The following is a 26,962-nucleotide window of genomic DNA, read 5'->3' on the forward strand; positions in this document are numbered from 1 at the left end:
ATATCTTGCTGCTGCTGTCTTTTTTTTTTGTGACTTGGTATCTTCCACACATGCACTGGTGATTCTATCTGTGGCGTAGTGTGATCCAAATATAACTTAATGCATGATAATGGGCTATTTTTTCTCTCAAGTCCTTCAGAATAATGACCGTATAAGTTGCGGTGAATGACCGTGACTCGTTCAGTTTTTTTTTTTGGGCTAACCCTCTCATGCCGAATGATTCAAGTAAATCCTTTTTAAGTTGTCGGTGATGTGAAGTCGCTGATTTTTCTATGACCGTGACTATGAGGTGAGAAAAGCCATTCTTTATCGTCAAGCCTAAACTAGGAACATATGATCCGAAAAGCCAAGTTTTTATAACCAAAGAAACCCTTGTTTGGGCATGTTTTCAATTCGGTTGAACGGGTAAAATTGATAAACTCAGTGTTTTTTGGGGCCAACCCTCATGCCGAACGATTCAAGTGGATCCTTTTTAAGTTGTCGATGATGTGAAGTCACTGATTTTTCTATACGAATGTGGCTGTTGCGTCCCTTTGTTAACGATGGGCCAAGTCTTGTCTCTGCATCCTCTTGTGATTCCTACGGTTGAGACTGGCCTGTAATTTGATGTTGAGACTGGCCTGCAAATCGCAGAACTAGAAATTTACTTTCTTGTGCTCGTCAATATGTATTGAAATACCAATTCGTTGTACATGCTCGGTGATTCGAAAGATTGAAATGAGAGAGAGAGAGAGAGAGAGAGAGAGAGAGAGAGAGAGAGAGAGAGAGAGAGAGAGAGAGAGAGTCTGTGTTGGTCTTGGTTAGGACTGGTAAATGAACTGAGACTTCATCGTTCAGCTTGGTTTGGCTCGCTCAAAGTTCGCTTGTGATTGGCTCATTTAACTAATCAGTTGATCACAAGTTGGCTCTGCATACCTTACTGAGACAAGCACGAACAATGCATCTTCGTCTTGGCTCGACTTGTTTAGGCTCGAAATCTTAATGAGCCACTTACGAGCTGTTTGAACAGCTTGTCTAATGTTCATAAGCTGTTTTGGTGAGATTGCAAAGATTTTTTTGCTTCCCTTATGGAAAAGATAAATTGTGCCGTTCTATACTGTTATCTGTAATGGGACCCACAAACTGCGTATTCTCATTATAAAACTGTTTCATAAATAAATAAAAAATGTTAATTTTATTTTGTTTCTTATTTTATGCAATTTAATTGTATCAAACAGGTGCTTGAATTCAGAAAGCCATTCTTGATCTTGCGATTTTGTGTTGAGCTCATACGAACTTATGAGCTGAACATGTTCATGATCTTGTGAGTTTGAACCTGATCCTAGCAGAAACTTGACTTCTTTGGTTGTTTGAACTGTTCATGAAATGAGCTTGAACACATGATGTTCGGGATAGAACGATCCAAGTTTGGCTTGTGGTGAACACGAGCCGAGTTTGAGTTATACAAAATGTTCAACTAGCTGAGCCTAAACACCTTTTGTTTGGTCTGTTTGGCTCGATTACCAGCCCTAGTCTTGGTCTGAGTTCTCTCATACCCACAAGTGCTTTTTGGGTATGGTGGTCTCTTGGCTTTTGGTGGCCCTTTTAGGGAATCAGCCCGAACCTTGTCATTGGTAGACATGAACCTGTTTAGCATATAAACTGTGCTTAATTTAAAATATATCTAAAATATATTTACTTACATTATAGGTAGGATCTTGAATCTCATTTTTTCACATAAATAGTATTGTCACGGGCCTATTTCTTTCAATGGGCCAGCGCAGTGCGACAATCCTTCTTCACCGCTGCAAGCCTACTTTCCAGCTCGCTTACCAGTCACGGAAGCTTGTAATTAGAAAGTAGAGGAAGATAAATTGCAATCGCAAGAAGCAATCACAATGAGGGTGAACAAAAGAAAGCTCAACACATTTATTTCATTCATAATTTTGCCCGCAAACTATTATAGTTTAGGTATACGGGCTGCCCCTTCAGGGTATTGATTCACCTGAACTGGTCTGCTTATATCAGATTCAACAAAAGCAAAAAAGATTTTAAGCGCAACTGTACAATGTAATTCGCAAGGAAACATGCTTTCTTTTAAATCATGCGGCGTTCTCGGTGTCATTTGTTTCATGGTAAGCTTTGACTTCAGTCGGGTAGCAGCTGTTCATTCGGAATGCAGGCTTCCATGTTGGTTTTGTTGTTTTCTCTCACTACAAGTATTTTTTTGTCTCTCCCAAGTAGTTGACCTTGAGGCGAAGGATTTGACTGAGGTGTTTTTCAGCCCGTTGTGCTGTCAGGGTCTTCTGCATGATGGGAGTGCACTGTGGCACACTGCGTTCTGACTCTTCATCATTCAGATGTAACTGCTTGAGGTTGCACACGTGAAACGTCGGGTGCACCTTGATGTCTGAGGGCAACTCCAGTTTGTATGTCAGCCTGCCCACCTTCTTTATGATGGTGAATGGTCCTTTATACTTTCTCAGCAGTCCGTGATGCCGCTCACGGAAGATGCCTGTACGATCAAGATATAACTTCACCAACACTTGGTCTTCAACTTGGAACCCCGCTGGACGACGATGCTTGTCCGCCCACTTCTTCATTCTCTTTGCCGCCTTGTGTAAGAATGCCTTCGCCAACTCATTCTGCTCGTGCCAATCGCGAATAAACTGATAGGCGAAGGATGACCTTCCCTTTTTTTGTGCGGCAAGAGTGTGTGGGGTCAGTGACCGCTGCCTCGTGGCTATCTCAAATGAGCTATGTCATGAAGACTCGCTCTTCTGTAGATTATAACAAAACGGTGCCACATCAAGGAGCTTCACCCAATTTTTCTGATTGGCACTAACAAAGTGTCGAAGGTATTGCTCAAGTATCCCGTTGATGCGCTCTGTCTGCTCATCTGTCTGCAGATGAAAGCTTGTTGAAAATAGCAAATCAGAGCCAAGTAGTTAAAATACTTCATGCCAGAACTTGCCTGTGAAGCGATCATCGCGATCACTCATAATGCTCTTTGGTATGCTCCAGTGCTTCACCATATGCTTTACGAACAACTCTGCAGTCTTATCCGCAGGGCACTCCTTGGAAGCTAGGATGAATGCGACATACTTTGAGAAACGATCCGCCACAACCAAAATAGAACTGAGACCCTCTACCTTTGGCAAAGTTGTGTGTGGCCCCTGAGTCTATTATTGTTGAAGTAGACTTTCCATTAATAATGACTTTCAAGTACATAAGTTTTTTACTGACCTGCATGTTCTTAGCCGCGCAACTTTTAGCTGTGTTAATCGATCGCATGACCCCCATCCTTGGTTGCATTGTCTTAGTGTCACTAAATTCAGTATCACTGCATTCTTCCTGTGCAGCGTTGGCTTGCCCATTGTTCTTCACGAGTCACTTTGGGCACTGCCTGACGATGTGCCTATCTCTACAGAACCAACATGTCACTACCACACCCTTGTTGTTATTGTTATGCTTTGTGTAGTTCTGTTTCTTTTCAGATTGATGGCGTGTTGATGACTCACCTTTATCATTGCTCCGCTCGTCCTTCTTGCCTCTGTGGTCAGGCTTCTTCCCGACTTTGGTGGATAGAGTGAAAGGCTTGCGCTGAGTGTCAACTAAGCGCTCAACTGCCATATATGCATCTTGCAAAATACGAGGGTTACTAATTTTTACTTTAGACTGTGCCCATGACTGAAGTCCCACAATGAACCAGTTGAGCATGTCGTCTTCTGGCATGTTAGGTATCTCCAACATAAGCTTCTGGAACATTGTGACATAGTCTTGCAACGAGCCAGAGTGTTTAAGCTCATGAACCATCCGGTATGCCTGCTTTTGCGCGTTTGTTGACATGAAATAGTTGCGTAATTCCATTTTGAAGTCGTCAAAGGTGTCTATCATGCATTGACCCCTCTCTATGTTGCTGCGCTTCCGCCTCCACCAAGCGATGACATCTCCATCAAGTAAGACTGCTGCAGCCTTAATCCTCAGATCCTCAATGATCACATTCTCGATATTCAAGTAGTCTTCTACTTGGAACAAAAAGTTCTCAATGACCTTGCTATCACGAGAACCATTGAATTTCGCGGGTCTTGGCACATCAATCCTTGATGGTCTCTCACCATTTCCGTCATTTAGGGTCAGCGCCTGCTGCAACGTACAGTTCTTCAACTAAAGCTCCCCTACTTCAGTCTGCAAGTCGGCCACTATAGTCGTCAACAAAATGACCTACTTCATTAGTAAGTTTACCTGCTCTTGCAGGCTCGCCACCATATCATTCAGTCCACTTAATGATTCACATGCGCGTGAAATCACTTCTTCATGCGAAGTCACATCTTCCACCAGCTTGTTAACAGTTGCAACAAACTTTTCTTGGCACCGAGGTGAACCTATCTCCTCAGCTTTGGCATCTGCCTTGTTTTTGCTGTTACGTAAGTTTTGATAAGGCGCCACAATGTCTTGCTTATAAATCGCAGCCTGTCGGCGTGTCTGTCAACACCGACTCCGGAGTCCCTTCTCCAACACGAGAACGAAGTTTGGTATCACTTGTCACAGTCCTATTTTCTTCAATGGGTCAGCGCGGCGTGACGATCCATCCTCATCGCTGCAAGCCTACTTGTAAGGTCACTTGCTGGTCGTGAAAACTTGTAATCAGAGTGCAAGAAAGAATAGAGGAAGATAAATTACAATCACAAGAAGCAATCACAATGAATGTGAATAAAAGAAACCTTAACGCATTTACTTCATTCACAATTTTGCCTGCAAGCTATTACAGTTCAAGTATACGGGCTGTCCCTTCAGGGTATTGATTTACCTGAACTGAGCAACTTACATCAGACTTAACAAAAGCAAAACAGACTATAAACGCAACTGTATAATATAAGTCGCAAGGGAACAAGTATTATGTTGCACCTAAATGGGTGGGTCTGATACTTAACCCCGTTGGCTGCCTTAATTTCATTCAGGGCAACATATCTTTGAATATGATTTCTTGTTTGCAAAATTTTGAAAATGAATTATTTTTAAAGTATCTTAGAAAAGGGTGTTTCTATGGTGGTACTGTACCACCGTAACTTATGCTGCTTGATTTACATAAATCTAAGCTCCAAATGCAAAATACCTTTGGATAATGTTTAACGTGTTCTACTTAATATTTTCATGCGTTAAAGGGACTGAAATATGATGTTTATAAAATTTCTTGAACACCCTTATTTTGATTAATTGTAAGCAGTTGATTTTCAATGTCTCAAAAATATTATCTTATGATGTATTAGACATGATAAAACCTTTTAACATATTAAATAAACCACATTTGTAGGTTAGATATACCGTTTGGTGGCTACATCATCCATACAAACAAGAGTGTGTGTGCAGAACCACCTTATATTTTTTCCTTAGAAAAATGGTAAAACCGCCTTATATTTTTCCCTTAGAAAATTGGTAACCTGTATCATACAGGCTGTATGTCTTAGTATTTTTGCTAAAATATATGGGTACAAAAAAATCGAACAATATAATTTTTAAAGGCATGTAAAATTTTGGTACAATATCATGATAGCTTGATAAGTTGATAATTTGCAAAATCGTGCCTTATCGAGATTTCATTACTTTTGATATTCACAACTGTGGTTTTACCATTTTTTGAGAACTTGGTTAGTGCATGATTCGATTCGTTTCAGGACGCAATACCAGGGTCTGTCTAACTATCTCACAGGGACACACCATTTTGTTGACGTATCTGAAGTGACACGAGAGGACACGCTATGACACGTGAATATGGACACCGACATGTACAGTGATTATTTTAATATTAGTTAAAGTTTTTATTGTAATTCCAATCAAAATGTATTTTTAATATTCAAATATAAAACAATAGTTTTTATTAACTAAAAAGTTAAAAATTCTGCATCCTCTTGTCTTATTATCCAAAAATTTTTCAAACTTGTGAGTTGGACCCATGTCATGCGTCCTCGTGTCCGTGTATCTTTGTGATATAGAGTCCAATTAGGTCGCATAAAAGGAACCAAGTCGTACGGTCCCACTTGGTTCAAGTGCTGATACACGTTATGATCCGTGCAACAAATTTGTGGCATCAGAATTAGGGATGGCAGTGCACCGGGGGAAAACGGGTCTTCGCCTTGCCTCGCCCCGTTTAGATCGGGGATGGAGAACATGAAACTGGGATGGAGGCAGCAATGGAGGTCAAAATCAAAACCAGTGTGGGGATGGAGGCGGGGATGGACTTACGCTTCCCCCCCCCATCCCCGATTCTCGTTAGTAAAATGATAAAATAGTCTTTAGGAATGGCATTGGACTGAGAGAAAACAGGGCCCCGCCCCACCTTGCCCCGTTTGGACTGGATATGGAGGACATGAAACAGGGATGAAGGGAAAAAGTTTGAGACGAGGCGGGGGTGGAGACCATGTTGCCTGCCCCCACCCCGGTCCACTGCGAAACAAATTTGATATGCGGCTATAGCAACAAACCTTTAAAATGTCAAACATGTGGCGCATATTTTTTGTTTCTAATGATTGAGAAACTCTCGTCGATAATCGGATAACTTAATGGTCTTAATCCTTGCAAGATAAACCCCAAGTGGGTTTCCTGCACTCAAGTCCTTACTCGCCAGTTAAAGGCACCTGCATACCTGGTGAGAGTCGAACTTGGGACGAAGCAGTCAGCACCTTCTCCCCAGGCCTGCTGCCTCTTGGGCAACCCTTGTGGGTATATGCAGCAGAGAGTTTCTCGCTATACTTTGAATTATATATTTTCTTGAACTTTTATTTGAAAAAAAGTCTTGGGAACATTAAAAGGTGTTATAAACAATTAAAGAAAAAGACATGAAAATTTAAAAATATGTAGAAAATAAAATAAATAGTTTACCAACATTTTATCAATAACAACTTAAATATCGCAATAAAAGTTGTGATGTTTTCGTTTGAACTATAATATCATTGAACATATTGTAATACATTAAATGTTTAAATATTTGTTAAATATCTCCTTTTTTGTCAATCACTTCAAAATATCGCCGATATTAATCATTGAATATCAAATGCAAATTTCTGCAACTTGTGCACCAAATTTTCTGCTTTAACAAAACCGCACGTGTGATTCTATTTGGCATGAAAACAGGTCAGGTATGGGTCCTGGGTTGGTCAGGCTTGACTTGTGCCGCTATTTGTTTATTCCTTTTTTTGGTGTGTGTGTACTAAAATTAGATATCTATGCAACTCAGGTATCAAAGCGAGCTTTCAGATCCAATATGACATGAGCTTCTGTGATATTGGATTCTCCAAAGATGGATAAAACCTATTGATTTACGTAAACAAAAGCAATATGGGTCGGGTCAAACACGATTCTTACTGGATTCAACTATATTTGTGTACCCGTTGTTGACCCTAAGTCACATAAGATCTGACCCAGATTAGAAAACACACCATTCAGATCCATCAATGTGATTGGATCTTGTTAGGATCTTTGACTCTTTTGCACTCCTATATATGCCGCTTTAAAACGGGGTAATGGATATTAGTGTTTAGAAGTTTTTTTTCTTGATGACGATGAACCCTCATCAACGAGAATCAGGTCACTTAATGGGCTAGCTCCCTATAAGCTAAACCCTGGGTTGAGTCACCCAACACCCAAGCTCTCATGAAGCCCACTAGTTAAAGGTACCCTCACAACATGTGAGAGTCGAACCTATGACGGAGAGGTCATCACCTTCTCCTTAGTGCTTAGAAGTTAATTGCGCCTACGTGGCAAATATCACCAATATTTTGAAAATATCATGATTTTTGTCATAATATTTTGCACATCATTGCAATATTTTAAAATGTCACTTATTTTTTAATATTGCAATGTTAAACTAAGAACTACTTGATGAAGACCGATTTTTAAAAGTTTTATACTTTTACATATTATCCTTTATAGTATTCATATGTTTTTATTTATTTTTTAATATTTTAAGCCTGCCAAAATATTTCCCGTCGATTTTCCTGAAAAACAAAAAGTTAAATTTATTGAGAAAATTTCCCTCGCAAAGAAAATCCCGATACCAAGATGTATGACCTTCGGTTCTGGCCATATTTGATCCGAACCGAATCCGACCCGTTTAAAGATACTCGTATGTAAATTGTACGCATCGTGGAGTGTAGAGCATGAAGCGGCTGTGGTTGGGGAATCTTCGATCTCTGGCCATGAATCGTAGGGAAAGGTGACCCCCTCCCCCCCTCTCTCTCTCTGTTTCCCACTGGTTCGCGCCATCCGAAGTCCGGAAGAAATCGCGGGAATCCGTGCGCGGAAATGCAGGGGAGGGAGAGGAGAGCTTTGCCGCTCGTTTAGTGAAGAAGGCGGATTCCTCGAAGCGTCGACCTTGACAGAGATTGATGCATGAAAAGATGCTCGCAGTTGCACCAAACCCTAATTTCCAGGCCCACAGTCTCTTCCGTTGTTTCACTTTCGCACTCCCTACCGCGGGAACCTCACATTCGCCCTTCGTTTCTTCTCAGGTAAGAACTCGACGATCGGAGTTCGTTTCTTCGCGAAATTCGCGTTTCTCTATATGGGTTTGTTTCGATCGGAACCTGCAGGCCTTTAGTTATTGGAGGAGGCCGCGTTGCTGCCTGAGGTTCTCGTGCTCGTCGCGCTCGGCATTGCCGGAGAGAGCTAATGGTGGATTCCGGACGCTCTCTGTGCTTCGGTTGCTCTGCCGTTTTCAATTGTTCGATAGTGATGGATCGAGGTTTTTGCAGGTGGTTTCGATCCGGATCTCCGGTCAGTGCTTGAATTGGCCACGGATAGTGAACTATCTGAACTTTCGAGCATTCTCTTCGGTCGCAGGTAATCAGATAGTTTCGACTGTGTTGGTACTGATTCCACTATTAATTCCTCCTTTTCTGCATTGGTTAGTTCGATTCTAGTAGGTGATGGTATACATAATGCTTGAATTGCTACTCAAGAGTTCTCGGTTTCTTTTTCTTTTTTCTTTTCTCTTGTTTTAATGTGTTTAATTGAATTCTTTTCCCTTTCACTGAGAGGAAGAGGGGATTTACGTGTTTAAATTTTGTTATGTGAACGCATTGTCTAGAAAGTGAGAAGAGGGATCATTCTTGTAGACGCTTAAGATAAAATGCGTTTCGCTAGTTAATTGTGAATGCAGTGTGCAAGTTTTGGAGCCAACAAGTGATTAAGATGTGACAAGACGTCTTATCCATAAACACTGCTACTGAATTGTTTGATTAAGATTTTTGTGTATGTGAAGATTTTCTTGATAGTGAGAGCAATTAAGATTGGCCTTTTCTGCTGTCAAATAGTGGGAAGATATCGTACTAAGCGATTAGGGTTCTCTTTTTTCTGCTCGCAAATGATGAGAGGGGTTCATACTTTCCAAATCAAATTTGCTTTCTTATTGTTTCTCTCCAGAATTTATTCGTTTCTATGTCTTGTCAATGGACTATTTAATGATGTTTGGAGATATTCCAAGTTCTGCTTCTTTAGCGTTTCTTGAACTTGATGTGGTGTCCTGTCCTGCTGCCCTGTCTGAAGCCATTCTTCCATTCTAAATGAAAATTAAAATCTCTTACCTTGTTCATACATTTGATATTCAATCATTTTTTTTCTGAAATCTCTCTCTCTCTCTCTCTCTTTCTATATATATATATATATGTGTGTGTGTGTGTGTGTGTGTGTGTGTGTGTGTGTGTGTGTGTGTGTGTATGTGTGTGTGCTACTGTCTACAGTTTGTACAATCTAGTTGGGAAATCATAGATGCAGGTTGCACGCATTCAATCTGACCATGGATCATATTTTTCTATGTAAAAACATGATCTTTTGATCCTTGAAAATCTGACACGTTGTGGAATGTTGATTTTTGAAGCCCTTGGAGAACCTGCTTAATGATGCAAATACATGATCTAAAACTTATTTTCTACTAAACAAACTATGTAGAACACATCTATAAGGTTAGCTCTACTAGAAAATTGCAAAAAAGTTGAAAAAATGGTGTTTTCTACTAGATTGTATGTACAAACGACTGTAGCATATATATCCCTTGATTTTATATTTGCTTTGGTTTTATATTATTATTTGTGTTAAACTCTCCTACAATATGATGCTTCTATTGATAGAAATTAGAAAGCAAGAAGGTTGGATGCAAAAAACATGCAAAAAAGAATTTATGAATGTACACAAATTGTTTGGCTGAAGAGTTTTTTGAACGTCATGGGTGTAATATTCTTTACTCCATTGAAGATGTGTTGTGACTGCAAGAGTGTCATCTACATCGCCAGCAATCACACCTTCCATGAGCGCACAAAGCACATTGAGATGGATTGTCACTACGTTCGCAAAGAGTTTCTAAGGGGCATTATTGAGCTTCCCTATGTAACATCTGAATATCAACTTGCGGACTTCTTCACCAAAGCATTGTTGGCACCTCATTTTTCTTTTTTCCTTAGACAAACTTTCGGTGATCTCACCGTCAGTTTGAGGGAGGGTGTTATATATATAATTGTTTAGAATGTATTTTAAGATATTATGTAATTTCTTATTCTATTTTATTTTTAACCCTTATGTAATGCACCCCTTTGTTAAGGGTCATTTCTGCCCACTATTCTAGCTGTTGGGCTAGGCCCAACAGCTAGATATCTAGCCGTTGGGAACAGCCCAACAGCTATATAGCTAGCATTTGGGACTAGCCCCAACGGCTAGATATCTCTCTCTTCCCCATTTTGTATATATAAGGGGTGATCCCCCTTCCCTCTAGATGCTTCTCTTGAGCATTTAGTAAACTGATAAAATATTATTTTTACATTGTGAGTTTATCCCTTTAGTGGCTTCTGTGTGCTCTTGAGTGTTACTCTCTTGCCCGTAGTGTCTTTTGTGTATTTCTCTTAGTGGTCTTGTGTGCGTGTGCACATCTATTTCTTGTTTCATTACAGAATATACTGAGAAGAGAAGTTTGATAAAGCATGAGGAAGCACTGAAATAACGAAAGTTTAAGCAGGCTAGGAATAAGAAACATGAGAAACAATAAGATCTTGGAGTGGAAAGAAAGGTGAATATTGTGCTGTACTGACAGCAGGAAGCATGAGAAAAAGAAGACGGTCATCTTCTGGTGCGTCCTTGAGTCCACATGGGTTACATAGATTTATTCTATAATTCATTTCCATTTTATAGATGAATCCTATAGCTTATTTTACATAAAAAACAATATTGTGCAAATTATAAACTATTCCTTACTATGCCTAACCAAAATAAGAATAGGAACCTTTGGTCTAATCTTAGATTGGTAGTACATCACATATGATAAAAAATGTAAGGAGTTTAAGTCATTTATTGTTTTCTGTCACTGTACTTTGAGGATAAGATACATGAAATAATATCCTTGCTTTTTATTACTCATGGCATGCTTATATTTGTACAACTGTATTTGTATCTATTCTTATATCTAGGTGCATGTACTAAGCCATTGGGGTTTTACTGTTTTTCCTTTACGTTTTGATCAGCTACTTTAGTCCATTGTTGAAGTCCATCACATATGGAGGTAATGTCGATGATGTTATGCATGGAGAGGCCTGTGAAGTAAGGGATGATTTCATTGAGCTTCTAGAGTCCCGATTTTTGTTCTTGGCTGCAGATGCTCGGGCAACATTAAGGCAAGATTCTAATTTTCTGCGAGCTTTATTTCTCTTTTTGTTGTTATAATCCAGGAACTTTTTTCAATAATATGTAGTTTTGTTGTTGAATATGAGGCTGAAATGTACTTGTAAAAACTTGATTATGTTGCAGCAAGATGTCCATTGTTCTTAGTTTTTAAAGCGTAAGAATAAAAAAGAAGTTTTTCTTAATCTGTGTAAGCAGCCTCATTGATATCTGCAAGTTTCACAAGGTTTCAATCAGCACCCCATCTGATTTTCTCTTTCACTATTATTGCAAGGGGTTGGAGGCCTTCCTACAGGGATGTTTTGCTTGACTTGAGGAAGAAGCTAAGGGTTCCCTGTTCCACCACATTGACAACAGGGGACTTGGAGGCAGAGATATTTCTGCACCTATTGCAGGAATACTCAAGGTACTATTTGCCATGTGTAATTTTCTGTGAGCTGGTTGCATGATCAGTTATCATGTACGTGCTTTGCCCTAGCAAAATATTTTATTATGATATTTAGGGGTGAAACAAAGATGCAGGTTCTGAATGTTATCTAATAGATTTCTTGCCTCTTCTGTTCTCCAGTAGGAAGTGCATGAGCAACTTCTTTCTTTTCTGAAATATGCTTACACATATGGCTAACTATTATAACTGTATCAATCTTTGTTATTTGAAGATAAAGTTTTGCTAATTATGAAACACGAGTTTTATGGTCAATACTACTGACTTATTGCATTTATTTTGAAGGTTACTGTTTCTACCGAAATATTAGGCCAAAGTTTTTAATGTCATTATCTGTGCACCACTAGGCTAGCAGGGTAGTAGCTAACATTTGCATCTGCTAACAATAATTATCATTGTTAGTTAAAGAGGTTAAGTTGTTCACAAGGAATGTTATGTTTATCTTTTGTTTTCTTACATTACTTTGATTGGACTAGGTGGAAGGCTCTTTTTGTATGGTTTTGTACTTCAAATTGATTTCATCAAGAGCGTTCCGTGTTTTATCTTTCTCATCTCACCTCTTTTTTTATTGAAATTTCTGTATTGCTTTGATTAAAATATCTGAGAAGTTGCTGTTTGTAGTTCCAACAAAGATGGATCTAAAGATGGAAATTAGAAGCTTCTCATTTCCATCCCAACATAGTTTATTAGTTTTAGAGTGTTTTTGTGCTGCTTCACAGATAAACTGGAATTTTTTCTTATACTTTTTAACTATTATATGTACGCTCACTTGTTATGAGTTCTACTCGATACCATTTCACATCTTAAAACTGCATGGATCGACTAGTTGACTCCTCTAAGTTGACCCGAATTGTCTATTTACTGGATCAATCAGTAAATGGACCTGGGAACCTGCAAAATAAGGTAACACTCTGCTGAGTATATATATATATATATATATATATATATATATATATATATATATATATATATATATATATATATATATATATATATATATATATATATATATATATATATATATACTACACTCGTGGGTAAGGAACCCCCTAGTGAAAAAATGAAATATTTTTATTTTTTCAGTTTTTTTACACATCAAACCCTCCAGATGTGATCTACATATTAAGTTTAGTTGAAACTGACATTTGGATCATGTTTTTCTGACATATATGTATGTCAGATTTGATGAGGGTTGAAAAATCAACGGTCTACAATGTACCAATTTTTCAAACCTCAAAAAAACCTGTTTTTTATGTCCAAAAACTATGATTCAAGAGTTGATTTCTACTATTTTGACCATGCAGAACACATCCATGAGGTCAGATCTGGTCAAAACAACCTCCCCCTATGAGTTCTAACTAAGGGGTTCCTTACCCATGATATATATACTTCATTTTATATAATCTCGAGTTAAAATTTCATTATTTTTTGTCTAAACTGCAGTGCAGTTCTTGAATTGCCAGATAGGAAATGTCAATTCTGCTACATGTATTAAATTTCTTGTTCTCTTTTTTGTTTCCATTCTTTTCTCTTGCCTATTTCTTAAAATTCAACGCTTTGGAACTTGATCTCTTGGCTATGACAAAGGAAAGAATAAACAACTAGCTTTGCATTGGTTGCTAAATTTAACATGTACGGATGCTGGTTTGCATGTCTGGCATTGTGAACTGTTCATATTAATATGCTTGATCTATTTTCTGTGAGGCGCTTAGCCTTACATTCATATTGATTTATTTTGTCTATTTTCAGTGAGGAAGAGCCTGGTTTTTTCTTCCCTTGGGAGAATGGCAAGTTTTCCAATTATTATGCTTATACAGATGGGCAACTTGGTCTTAGTCAGTGGAAAGTGCATGCACTTGATGTGTTGAAAGTTGGGGCAAAGGAACTCCAGTTGATAGTTTTGAAGGTTATTTTATTTTCTTTTTAATATTCATATTGCAATTTCATCAATGAATTACTTCTGGATTTCGTTCTTAAAATTATTGATTAGATGAATAATTTATTGGGTTTGCGAACAGGGTGGTGGTATGCTGACTCTATCCAAGATATATCAATTGGTATGTTATATGAGCTGGTTCAATTTGAATGGATTTGTCTATTGAGCTGTTAGAACAAGTTCTTGCCACTCCTGGATATGCTTAGACGTTTCTCTCCTTTGATAGTTAAGAAGGAGCTTATCTGGAAAGTTGATGTTGGAAGCTGCCAACTACCAAATAAAGCATGAAGCACTTAAAAAGGTAGACTAGTTTTTGAAATATCATTTGAATGGTAATTGAGCTTTCACCCATCTAACCATCAACTATGGGGCAATAGGTTTGCAAAGTTGGCTTTCTAGTTCATGCACTATCATCATTGTCCATCCGTCATACATCTCAATGTAGATACATCTGAACCTACACCTGGTATTATTTTCTGATTCTGTCAGCATTGTCTCTTCAGCTGATTCTGACTTGTATTACATCTGAACCTACTGTTTGTTCCACTAATCCTTTCTGTCTGCATTTGGTCCTGGACTCCTGTCTAAGGTCAATAAAAAAAAAATTAAATACTTACAAATACCAACTAAGAAAATGTCTAAAAGAACATACATGGAAGGTGGAAAAAAAGGGCTTCACTTGACTATGGCGTCTCCAGGCATTCCATTCCTTAACAAAAGGGGCCATACTTCTATGGTAGGACTGCCTTGTTGTCCATCAAATTGAACAAGGTAGTGGAGTGCTTTGGGTCTCCTTTGATTGGAGTAAATCCATCTGAAACTTGATCCTGTACTTTGCCTACCAGACTATAGCTAGACAGCTTGCTTTTCCTCTTTTGGCTAACTTATAGCTTTACCATGTCATTTTGAAATACCATGGCAGTTATTTCAGCAAGAAATGTTGTTTCTTGCATGTGTAGGTTGAATTAGTGGCTAGAAAAGGGAAAAGAAAAGGAATTGAAAAAGCCTCTAAAAAGGTTTTAAACGAAACATAGGTTAGGTTAGTGTGATATTGCTTAGTTCTATGGTTATATATATATATATGTGTGTGTGTGTGTGTGTGTGTGTGTGTGTGTGTGTGTGTGTAAAGTAGTTTACTTCCCATTTCATAAATTCATACCAGTAAACACAATGTCTTGTTTCAGTTGGGTTCTTGTCGTATTTCTTCTTTATATGGCTTGCAGTGGTTGTTCCTATTTTGCCCTTTTTTCTTCTTTATCTTCACCTTAGTCAGTCATTGTTCTTATTTCTTTTTATCTCTTTTATTTTCACTTTATTATTTGTACTACTTTATAAAATCAATTGACTCAGAACCACTGCTTTTTGTTGTTGGAAAAGTGGGATACAGCAGTTGTGGATGGTTTGGACTTGGGTCCGGATGTCTGATTGACCTGTATCTATTTAGTTGGATGTTAATTAGAGTGTCAGACTTGACTGGATAGATTGATTCAGTTTTATGTTTTTTATATTTGCATCCAAATCCTACTCTGAATCTGTAGCTGATCAGATCCAGATTCTGTAAAGGGTTTTTTCGGCTGTATATGAATCTGACTCTTTAGCTGATTAGTCTACATCCAATTATGTCTGACTTGAATTTGGCCCGAGTCTGTTTACATCTCTACATATGAGCACTTCATTATATCGTATCCTCAAGAATATAACTGCTACTCACACACACAGAGACACATACATGCATTCGGACGCACACATGCAATGTGTTTGATTCTTCTGTTCATAATAAATTTCCAACTTGTGCTCTTTTTCTATTGGAAACTCAAACATCTTTTCCTTCCTCTCTCTTTTTCCCTTCTTGAATCTTCAGTCGACATTCTCATGACGCATATGCATTTCCGCTATTTTTCCACTAGGACAACTACAGTCTACATCTCATAATGCTGCTAAGATTTGATACATCTTTTGTATCACCCTAATGAATTTCTTCACTAGAGAATGTAGTGTAGACCCTGTGAATAACTAGAAATTTCCATTTTGTTGTCAGGGTGGGCAATTGGCTGCCATTAGCTTGGAATCTAGAGTGACATTGCTTGCTGCTAAGAAGGTGATTTTTACTGTAGTGCTTTTATCACCCAATGTTTCTTGTGGATAGAATGTACATTCTCAAGTATATCCTGATTCATTTCACCATCCTATCACTTGCTTTTGCCGAGGGATAGACATTTTTTTCACTTTTGATATGTATCTGAAGCTTCTGTTTTGTAATGATCTAGGGTTTGGCTTCTGCAGCATCACGATATTTTGGACTACGGAGCATGATGATGTTGCTTGGTCCAGTGTATGCCATTCTGTTTGCGTATTTTTAATTTATACTACTTATTGTGGTTTCTTGCAATATGCCTTTCACTTCACCATCTTTCTATTGTTGTCATATTGCATAAGATGGAAGTTGAAGGCCTTCTGTATCTGCTTTGCTAAGCTGTAAAATGTTAGGTTGACAATGGAAAAAAATGGAAAATTTGCCGCATCCTAAGTTAACTTCTTATAATGAAATATTTGAAGGAATGCTTAACTACTCGGTAACAGCATATACTGCCTTGGAAGCGTTGCTTATTTATTTCTCTTTTCACTACTAGGGAAAACGGATCAGGGACTCTGTGGTCGTCTTATAGAACTCTTCAAAATTTTCTTGATTCTTGGATGAAACTGGCACCCCGTTATATGGTTTACTATTTTGTGGGCAGTAATTTAAGAAATTCATTTATTGCATAGCCACCAATTTATCTGCTTTTTAAACTAGTTTTCTGGTCCCATGACTTTTTAATTTCCTGATTGGATACATGGACAATGTACTCTTCTCAAATAGTTTTGGTCTTGGATAGTATTTGCTAAAAATATTTAGAAAAATTTCAGACATCATGTAAAACTCAATAGGCAGAAGAAACTGCTGGTATAAATTCTAGCTAATCATGAAGTTAGAATGAAGCTGCTTCAGAAAGTGAGTAAGATTCTGTAGGTTAAACTCAATTAAATGAGGTGATAATGGAGCTCTGTCAAACTGTTAGGAAATATTTTGATTTTCCTTAAATATAGCAAGCAGGTGCTGTTCCTCAAATCCATGGTGACAAATATAGGCATTGTTTTAGAAAATGCAAAAAATTGCATAGCCGATAAAGATGTAAATATCACAATAATTTTAAATTTTAAAAAATTTCCTTTATGGAGATTACTTTTTTATTTTTAATTTATTTTTTTCTGATATTTTACCGAAAATCATGAGAAATATAAAAGTTCTCAATTTCTCATGAGACTTTGGTTGCTGATATTTACCATTGTAAATGTTTTGTCACTATACTGGGATCCTGTCACAGGTTTTCCGATTTTTCTTTCTCCCTTGTTCTTTCTGTCATGTTTTCTTTTGTAGTATTTTTTGATTTGTGTTCACCTGATTTATTATTGAATGATTTTGTTGTGGTTTTTTTTTATCCCGTATCTGCCTACTTAGATGCGTGGCTTTTCCTTACTCTAAGAATTGGGCATCAGCTGTTCTTTTTAATGACACACATTATCTACTATCAGGTTTATGGCCAAGAATCTTATGATGTATTATTCAGGTCTTGAAATAACTATTACCATCATTATCACCATAATAATAAATCATATGGTTTTTGCCATTGATGGACCCTCGTCAGTTATCACCTCCCTACTCTGTTTATTTAATTAAGTTTTCTTTTAATTGATATTTAGAAAAGGAAAACGAATGCCTCCACTTTTTTGCTGTAAATGATGAAGATGGTTACTGGGTAAGATGCCCAAGGTATACCAGCGAAAGAGAAATATGGGCAAACGGACCATATGGTTAAGCTCAGCATTCATAAACTGGTGCTGAATCTGTATAAGTTGGAAAATGCTGCTATTTTCATGCAAACAGTTATCTTATCTTGAGAAAGGCATGCTGTTACTTCAGTGTTTCTTAGTCCACTTGCATTATCATGTTATATGTGGTGCATCTTTCTCTGAATTTATAATAAAAGATCTATGCATTTATGGCCCGAGTTCTGCAGGCTATGGGGAACGTTTCTGGCAGATATTGTAATTCAAATGATAGGCACAGATTATGCCAGGATATTGCGGGCAGTTTATGCATTCGCCCAGGTAATAAGTTTTGATTTGATATATATCCATATGCTAATGCAATCTCAACAAATACATGGATGGAATTCTGCGTTATATCTCAAATTTTCAATTCTAATTATGTCTCATTGCACTTTATTGCAGATTCGCCTTACACGTACGTATGGGTGGACATCAAGCAAAGATCAGACAAGAGATATCATCTAAGAGGTTGGCTAGAAATGGAGTTTTTTTGTTGAATTTAGATTCTGCAGTATATGTACCTCAAGGCTCAAGCCAGTAAATGTTTTAAATATAATGGTATTTACAAAATATAGTGGTAGTTTTATTTAACCTAAATCCACCTTTTGACTCCAGACATGATTATTGATGATATGTGCCACTTTAACAAACCAACAAACCTATCCCAGTCACACGGAACTGTCCAACTGATGTGGAGATATCCCCACATCACGACTTCGAGCCCTGGGGAGCATTTATTTTATCACACCGAGGAAGTGACCGCATCTTTGTACAGATCAGATCTGGATCACATTCTAGAACACTTAGCTATCTTATCTAAACTTGTAACGAGGCAATAAAAAGAGGGTGATATTTTGAAGTATCACTTATTTTTGAAAATATTGCATCTTTATTGTGTTAACAAACTTTTAGTATTTTTATAGTTATAAATGTTCTAAATGTATTTTGCATATTTTATTTTTGGGAAAATTTCAAATGTGCACCAAACTTTTGGCTCTAATTCATATGTCCACCAATCTTTTGGAAGTTTTCAATTAGGCACCAAAGGTTTCTCAATGTTAATCAAATGCCCCCCATTCCTACACTGCCGTTATCTTGCCCTTGAGTTAGCACTAACTATTGGTTTAAAGTTACTATTTTGCCCTTGCAGCAATTGAACTGCAAGTCTGGGCTTTTATTACCATCCCAAACCTAATTTATATCCAAACTGATTTTATCGACATTAGGATGGTGCAACGGCCCCGCCCATAGTTAAATGAAGTATAAAGTAAAATTTTGATTATGACAAAAATAAAAATCAATGAAGACATAAAATTCAGTATACATTTAAAATAAGATGCTTGTTTGAAAAAAGTGCATAATAAAATATAACTACCTAAACTATAAACCAAATCCAATGGCCAAAAAATGCTTACTATTAAGCATGTCAGTGGGTCATATCCGAACCCAAATCCAATTAATCAGATTCAGTAACCAAATCCTTTTTTTTTAAAGTTGGATTGAGTTATCATAAGCATGAAAAAAAACCCCTTTCGTACAGTTCAATTGCTGTAAGGGATAAATAGTAACTTTAAAACAGTAGTTAGTGCTAACTCAAGGGCAAGCTAACCAACAGTTTAGGAATGGGGGCATTTGATTAATAGTGAGAAACCTTTGGTGCCTAATTGAAAACCTCCAAAAGTTTGGTGGACATATGAATTAGAGCCAAAAGTTTGGTGTGTATTTGAAAGTTTCCCTTTATTTTTCTATATGTTATTGTTTTCAAGAATTTTTTTTGACAAAAGATTAGCCAGAATGTTTAAAAATGTTTCGAGATTTTCCATCAATAAGATTTCTAGAGAAGCAGATTTGTGACATTGGGTGCTGGTGAAATCGGCCACATTCTACCGCGGAGAATGCTAGATTATAAAAGCCACATCAACATATGTAAAGAGTGAGCTCAAGCATTTTTTTTATTAAGACAGAGAAACTCATTTCCCATTGATCTGTATAAGAAGACATGAAGTTTAAAACCATTATCCATCTCTGGGGATGAACGGCATTGAAAGCAACTTGTATCAAGACGAAACCAAAAGGGGGAAGTCTTGAATAATTCTGCCCTCAATTTTTTATTCTGCAAAGAGCTGTATGTGCTGATTTATTTTGGTATAATTGATGGAGGTCTGACTTTCATCTCTCCATCCCAGAATTTCTCTAGGGTTTTATATGGCCCATTAGGAAATTTAAAGGCCTCCCCAGGGGAAGGGAGTGAATGGCGTCAATCTCTTCCTGACATAGCTCCCAATAAAAAATACCAAGATTTTCCTTCATCCTGTTCATGCTGAAGCTTCTCACCTCCAAGGTCGCACCTTGCTGAAATCCCCATCTCAGGCAAACCTACAACATTATTTTATCCCTACATATATTTTAATTAAGAAAAAAATTTGGGGGTTCGAATAAGAAAGCTGAATCACCATCTTAATTGAGGGATCTAGCATTCTCATGCTTACACGCGATCCAGCTCAACTAAGTTTTACTGAAGTCTAGCATAACATGGAGAATCATTTCATTGCTACCTGAGCCACAGTCTTTCCTCTGGCTTGAGATATATCTTTAAGAACATGGCTGTCTAGAACCGAGTTCGAACCCCAAAAGTCTCCCCTTTCTCCCAAGGGTTTCCAAACACACACATGGACACCTTTGCTTGCACATAACTCCCTCAACTTTCCCTGCTGCCACTCTGGATGCTTCTCCACCTATTTCGGGGATCAGACAAATAAACTTTTCAGCTGTCACAATGATACTTGGACACAAGGACGTGTGATGCGAGTTAGCCTCGCAAGTTTGATTTTTTTTTTTTGGAAATCGGACATCAGGTCATGGAATTATTTATTCTTTAATCAATAAATACTATTTTTGATATTTTAATATTAAATAAATGCATTTTTATTAAAATGATTCTTTAAAATAATATTATTTGGTTGTATTTGTCAGTGTGTGTGTCCATGTGTCCAAGCGTGTCCTCGTGTCACTAGGGAACACCACCAAAATGGCGTGTCTGTGTCCACGTGTCCAAGCATGTCCTCTTGTGCCACTAGGGAACACCACCAAAATGGCGTGTCCCTGTGACATGATTTTTCAGTATAAAATTTAGGGATTTCTGCAAATAGGTCTCCGCCTTATAGCCAATTTGTAACATAGTTCTTGCCTTATGCCATTTCACAAATCAGTCTTTGCCTTTCTCACTGTTATTACAAACTGGTCCTTCTGTCCACTGCCGTTAGTTTGACCAGAGTCAAATACTGACCTTGGTTAACTTGTCACCACAATGCCCTTCATCAAATAGTTGTTAGTGTATTAACTTTTTGCAAATTAATCCCTGCCTTATTCATATTTACAAATTGGTCCTCCTGTAAGGGAAGAATAATCAATTTATCTACCTTTAACAGTTACCATCAAGAAAGCTAACAGCTGTTAACCTAAAGGACTGATCTGCAAGGATTAATGAAAAAGTAGGGATCAATTTGCAAAATGGCATAAGGCAGGGACCATTTTGCAAATCAGTTATAAGGACCAATTTGCAAAAACCTTTAAATCTATTGTTGCTCCCTGTTAACTTACGATGACAAATAACGTAGGCCGTCAGCATAATATTTCAAACATGTGCACGGGGACTACCTTTATTTCTATTTGATGAAGTGAAACAACTAATCTTTGTTATCTACAGATCCATGAACCTGATTCACGGCTGGAGGTATCTTGTCAGTGAGAAGCAAATCACTGAGATTTCTTGCTGGAGAAATTGCTTACACCAATAGATTTGGCGAGGCACAGCCTTTGGCACTCCTCCATGGCTGCCCATGTGCCGCCTATATCCATTGGAAGAACCTGTTCACTGCTGTAGTCCAATGTTAGTTCTCTGTCTCACTGGGAAATGTACCAAGTAAAAATCCAGATGTTGCAACTGCAGATTCCTGAAACAATGTTGATAAGGAAGCAACAATTAGAGATATTTCATTTTTTTCGAATAAAGAACATGCTAGGGGAATGGGTCCCTTCCTTTCATTGCTCAAAATTTAGTATGTCCAAGATTTCACACCCTGTTCAGGGGAAATCAAAAACTGTAATTGGTGTCTGGAGGTTTATGCATCCCCCCCTCCACGCCACAATCCTGTAAGGGAATCAGCAGCAAATTACATACACCTGTACAAGGGTTGGCATTTGTGAAAGTCAGCCCCTTACCAACCCTTAGTTTCCAATCATTCAGAGATTCAGACCTTCTCCTCCCTTCTGCTATTGCTTTCAGACAAGCAACCCAGCTGGTGTTAGAAGCAGAGAATGACAGTAGAGATATTCCATTTACTAACACAAATTGCTATGCAGCAATCCTTCGCTTTCAAATATAATTTAGTAGAGCTTTTTTTTTTTTTGAATTCATAACCTGAAAAAACCGCACCCGGCACAAAGACCTGGTTGCGCTGACTCAGCAGTCTTCATGCCGGCTGCATAAAACTCTGAGGCTAGGACCCCTGCCCCAATTTAGTAGAGTTGATGAGATCATTTCGTGTATAGAAACGTTACCAAGCTGGGCAAAGCACGCAGTTTAAAGAAATCACCCATTCATATTGCATCATCATCTCATCCAATGCACAGGATGTCCATCCTCTTCTAAAAGAAAATGTATTAACACAGTGTAACCAATGGATTTTTGGATATTCAACCAGGAAGGCACTGAATTTGGGCTGTCAGTGTAGCATGAAAACCAACCCGGCCAAATAATAAACCATGTTTGTCACGGATCTGGGTAAAATTTTCTTCTTTTTTATTTTTCAGTGGGGTGCAGTCCAGTGGCGGAGCCAGAAGAGTTTCGTTGGGTGGGCAGACTTCGGGTCTCGGGGACAATGCTATGGTCTTGAAGGGCGATCCATTTATTTGGACCAGTGGGTGAAATCACATTCTTTCTTGATGATTGAACCAGTCTCTTCAGAAATCAACCCATGGGACCAAAAATATTCATAAGTAGCAGTAGTGTCTACAGCCAGATTGAGAAGAGGATTGCCAATCTTCATAAAGAAACAAAAATTTAAAATAGTGAACTTAAATTCAGAAGACCAACCTTTATATACAAAAATTGGCATTGCCAACTTGAATGAAAATACGAGCTCATGCCAGGTCAAACCAAATGCCAACTACTTATTAGCTCAGGGCTTCAGTATATTTGGCAATTCTGTTATGGCTTGCAAGGTCTTCATTGATTGGTAATTTATCATGTGCGTAATTTATCATGTGCCATGTCAATGAGACTGGTTAACTCACAGCTAAGCCCTTGAGGTTGAACTTGAACCCAGATGAATGTCTATTGTGGTGTAGCAGAACACTTGCCTACTGAGGTATGTAGTGCCCTATTAGTAGTCATAAGTGAGGAATTGATCAAGAAACACAATCACATCACATAGACTATAAATTTATAGTGTTCAAGACTTGCATAGCTTTCTCCTGTTAGAAACAAAGCTCTTGATTTGTACTCTAAAAATTTCTCATACCATCCCACAAAAACCGAGAATACAAGCAGAAACACAGACACCCACAATGCAAAATCCATGTTTGGAGCAGAATGAAGAGGATCCATCACGTTAGAGGCCCAGAATCAAAGGAAAAAGAGTGGTAGTTTCCAGAGGCATGAGTGATGCTTATATTGAAAGTGGGATGGAATAGGGAGATTGGGGTTTCAGTCTCAAAATTTAGAAGAATATAAACAAGAAATACACAAACACCATCCGACCCAGATGGTGTTTGTGTATTTCTTGTTTAGCTCTTACGTATAACAAATTCAAAAACGCCCAAAAAAGGAACCGTTCAGAAAACATGAAAGAGAACGGAAGAAAGAAAAAGAAGAAAGGAAAGAGAGAGAGACACCGACCTACTTCAAGCCTTCAACTGGCGGTCCGACGTTCCGGCATGACGGCAAACGACAGTGGTGCTTGGGGTGGGCATGGGTGAAGCAGCAACCCAAATGAAACAGTGAAAATGAAATGGAAAACCTCAATCCCTAATTTTTTGAAATGTCCCGACTCCTGACTCGGCTGAGTCGCAGTAGACTCGGGGTCGGAAACCGAGTCAAGTTGACTCGGCTGAGTCCCAAATCGACTCGGTTTCTAATTATAGGGTGGGCGACCGCCCACCCATGCCCACCCGTGGCTCCGCCACTGGTGCAGTCCAGTCTCACCAGAGCCTCAGTGAGTACCTATGCATACGGGCCCCTGATCTTGTGTAATGTTAAAATCGATTTACTAAGTGTATGGATGCCTTAAAAAAGCCTAAGAATCGAATGGAATTGAATCGCCAACTTTTTACCATCAGAAGACGCATGCCATTTGAAAATAAAACTACTAAAAATATATTAAAATTTCTTTTAACCCCTTTAAAAAGAAAATAAAAAAATGAATTGGTCGCTTTAGAATCGGTGTTGGGCCGATTGATTCGATCTGAACCAGCTGATTCAGAACGATTTTAACATTGGTCTTGTGGTCGCATAAGAATTACACTTACCGCATGTAGGGTAGCATACTCTAGTTTGCATAACAAGTAGGTTTCATTAGATTTGTTGCAGTTTTGGGAGGCGAAAAAACTCTGTTCTACAAAATGGTTTGGAAGATCAAGTAAAAAAACTTGCCTCATGGTTGAATCCTCAATAAAACGTGGTATCCATTCAAATGATAAAACGAGAGAGCAGAATAAGATCTAGACCGTTAGTTTCTTTAAAAAAGAACTGGATCAACATCGAGCACACTAAGGTACCGTTACGTGCTCTCACTGGTCCCATGAGCTCCAGTGGGCAAGATCAGATCATGTTGAATCTAATCCATTCATCAGTTATGTTTAATCTCCACTGCACATCTCACTTGATGGAGATGTGATTAGGCCCCACTCATAATTCCCAAGCGAAATGCTTCATGGACCACGTGGCCTCACCCAGGGTTTGCCTCGCTGCAGGGGTGGTCCATTAAGTAGTCCGGTTCTCAGCCAGGGGTTCCTCATCATAAAAAAACAAATGCGGTATGGACCTAGTGAGATGTGTAGTGGAATTTGAATATAACCAATGACCAATTATATTCAATATGACCTGATCTTCTTTCTAGTGGACGATGGGGGCAATCTCATAGTTTTACTGTCCAAGCAGGAGGCCGGTTGATGTACATTTTACACCCACCTTTTTTTCATGAGGAAATTTGAAACTGCCCACAAAATCGGAAACCTAGTCATGCTGGCTATGCCTGCCATACTTAGGGTCGCCTTTCGGACAGTGTAAACCGGAGTCACCCATATTTACAGTCTGGACAGACAGTCTGATCATGAAAAGAGAGGAAAAAGACTTTCATGTCCACCCCTAGAAGATGCATCGGGATTTGGCCTAGGATTCAACTTGAAAGAAATCTATCATGGACCTTGTGATGATGAAGTCCTCCACTGTCCCAAGGATTTGCTGCCTCTTGGTGACAAATCCTAGGCCACATCTATTGGTAGTTAAAACTGTTGATTAGCATAGTTGCCCATCATCTAAAAACTTCTTTTAGTAGAAATTAGAAATTGATCAAACTTGGTATACGTTTGACATGATCAACAAGATTTTGCCACAAAATTGAATGATTTCATTAGATTATCGACTACAAATACAAGTTTATATTGACAAAAGCTTAAAATGAAAATTACCGGCTTCTAATATCTTGTTAGGTTTCAATTTTTTCCATGTTTTTGTATGGATTTTTTTTTTAATTTAAATGTCAAATAAGATTAAAATTTATATTTAAAGAAACAAAAAAAGGCAAAAACGATAAAATGTAAGTCAAAGAAGCATCCTCATTAGAGTATTGAAATTAAGGAGAGAATATATGAGCTCAACGAGGGAATTCTATTAAGAGTTGATAAAAGCAAAGTTTATTCTTGAAGATATACTCTTCATAAATATTAAACATAATGATGAGAGAAAGAGAGAGCGGTAACCTGATATATCTGTAAAATGAATTCCTAAACAGCATTCATATAATGTTAAATTCGTGCTAGTTTGTTTTTTCAAGTTGCAATACATTTATAAGAAAAAACACAAATTTTAAGGGATAGGCTCATCTGGTAGGGGTGACTTAGGAATGTCACAAAGTTGATAGGACGTCACAAGTTCGAAACCCCATGGAAAACTTCCCTTACCACAAGGTTAAGGCTGGGTATACTCCCCATGGGCACAGGGACATCAAGGGTTTTACCCACCGGTGGCGAGCCAATGTGTTGTGGGTGATGGGGGTTTTCCCATGGCCTAGGCAATTTTTTTTTTTGAAACATCATGATATTTTTGAAAACATCATGATATTTTTGAAAACATCGTTATATTTGTAAAGTAACCGCTTGCTACTAGAGTGTGTTTGGGCATCGCGCGGAACATGATCAACTTCATGAACGCCAATGATTTCAACTTCATAAACTTGGTCCATCAAAAACATTCAAGTTCACAAACCTTATGCTTGCTTTACTTCATTCATACATACATATGTGCACTAAAGGGAGGCCTACAATCAAAACTTACTCCAATGTCTTCGTGAGGGCAGGGAGGACTCCATCAGGGTGAGTATCAGTGAACCAGAGCTTGGAGGTGATGAAGAGTTGCACCCTGCTGCCAACCAGACCATGTTCGAGCGCGTAGGCAAGGGCTTTGCCTAAGAGGACTTCGGTTCCATATAGTGAGGCCGTGTCGAAATGCCGGTAGCCCACCTCAATGGCATCAAGTACAACTCTGTATACAACATCAGGTGGGCAGATAGGGTACGTGCCTGTGCCCATGCCTACCAATGGCATCTGAAAGCCAGAGTTCAACCTGACCTCAGGGATGTGCTGCTCCATTGCTTTCTAAATTGAGCCAACTTCCAGGGCACTCAGACCACATCCAGCTCACCTGTTTCGGAGTTTCGGGGACTTGCCAACCTCTCATATAAAGCTGGATATGACTATGCAATGTAACATGGACATTTATAAAGTTCAATGATTAGTGGCTCAGGTATTTATTTACAAGAGTATGAAAAAGAAAAAAAAGTCAGGGTATCAAA

The 26,962-nt window shown here is 38.3% G+C and overlaps 1 protein-coding gene and 1 pseudogene across 1 annotated transcript; one reads left to right on the plus strand and one right to left on the minus strand.

Annotated features, from left to right (window-relative positions):
* The first annotated feature begins 8,131 nt into the window (after nucleotides 1-8,131).
* On the plus strand, nucleotides 8,132-18,465 carry LOC149816240 (uncharacterized). The gene is made up of 12 exons (XM_089986584.1): nucleotides 8,132-8,486; nucleotides 8,568-8,649; nucleotides 8,730-8,817; nucleotides 11,484-11,633; nucleotides 11,915-12,046; nucleotides 13,835-13,991; nucleotides 14,104-14,142; nucleotides 14,248-14,322; nucleotides 16,060-16,119; nucleotides 16,289-16,353; nucleotides 18,080-18,170; nucleotides 18,294-18,465. The coding sequence occupies exons 1-12, from the start codon at nucleotides 8,364-8,366 to the stop codon at nucleotides 18,354-18,356; spliced, it is 1,125 nt and encodes a 374-aa protein (XP_089842710.1). The 5' UTR covers nucleotides 8,132-8,363; the 3' UTR covers nucleotides 18,357-18,465.
* Nucleotides 18,466-20,084: 1,619 nt separating this feature from the next.
* Nucleotides 20,085-26,759, minus strand: LOC149816241 (methylecgonone reductase-like; annotated as a pseudogene).
* Nucleotides 26,760-26,962: the final 203 nt, after the last annotated feature.

The sequence above is a fragment of the Nuphar pumila genome, chromosome 14 (genome assembly GCF_984573655.1).
Source record: "Nuphar pumila chromosome 14, dmNupPumi1.hap1.1, whole genome shotgun sequence".
Lineage (NCBI taxonomy): Eukaryota > Viridiplantae > Streptophyta > Magnoliopsida > Nymphaeales > Nymphaeaceae > Nuphar > Nuphar pumila.

Bases quoted from the DNA above. Each gene is read 5' to 3' on its own strand.
- LOC149816240 (XM_089986584.1), top strand. From the start codon at position 8,364: ATGCATGAAAAGATGCTCGCAGTTGCACCAAACCCTAATTTCCAGGCC. The intron at 12,047-13,834 runs GTACTATTTGCC...GTCTATTTTCAG, and splicing joins CTATTGCAGGAATACTCAAG to TGAGGAAGAGCCTGGTTTTT. The intron at 18,171-18,293 runs GTAATAAGTTTT...ACTTTATTGCAG, and splicing joins CAGTTTATGCATTCGCCCAG to ATTCGCCTTACACGTACGTA.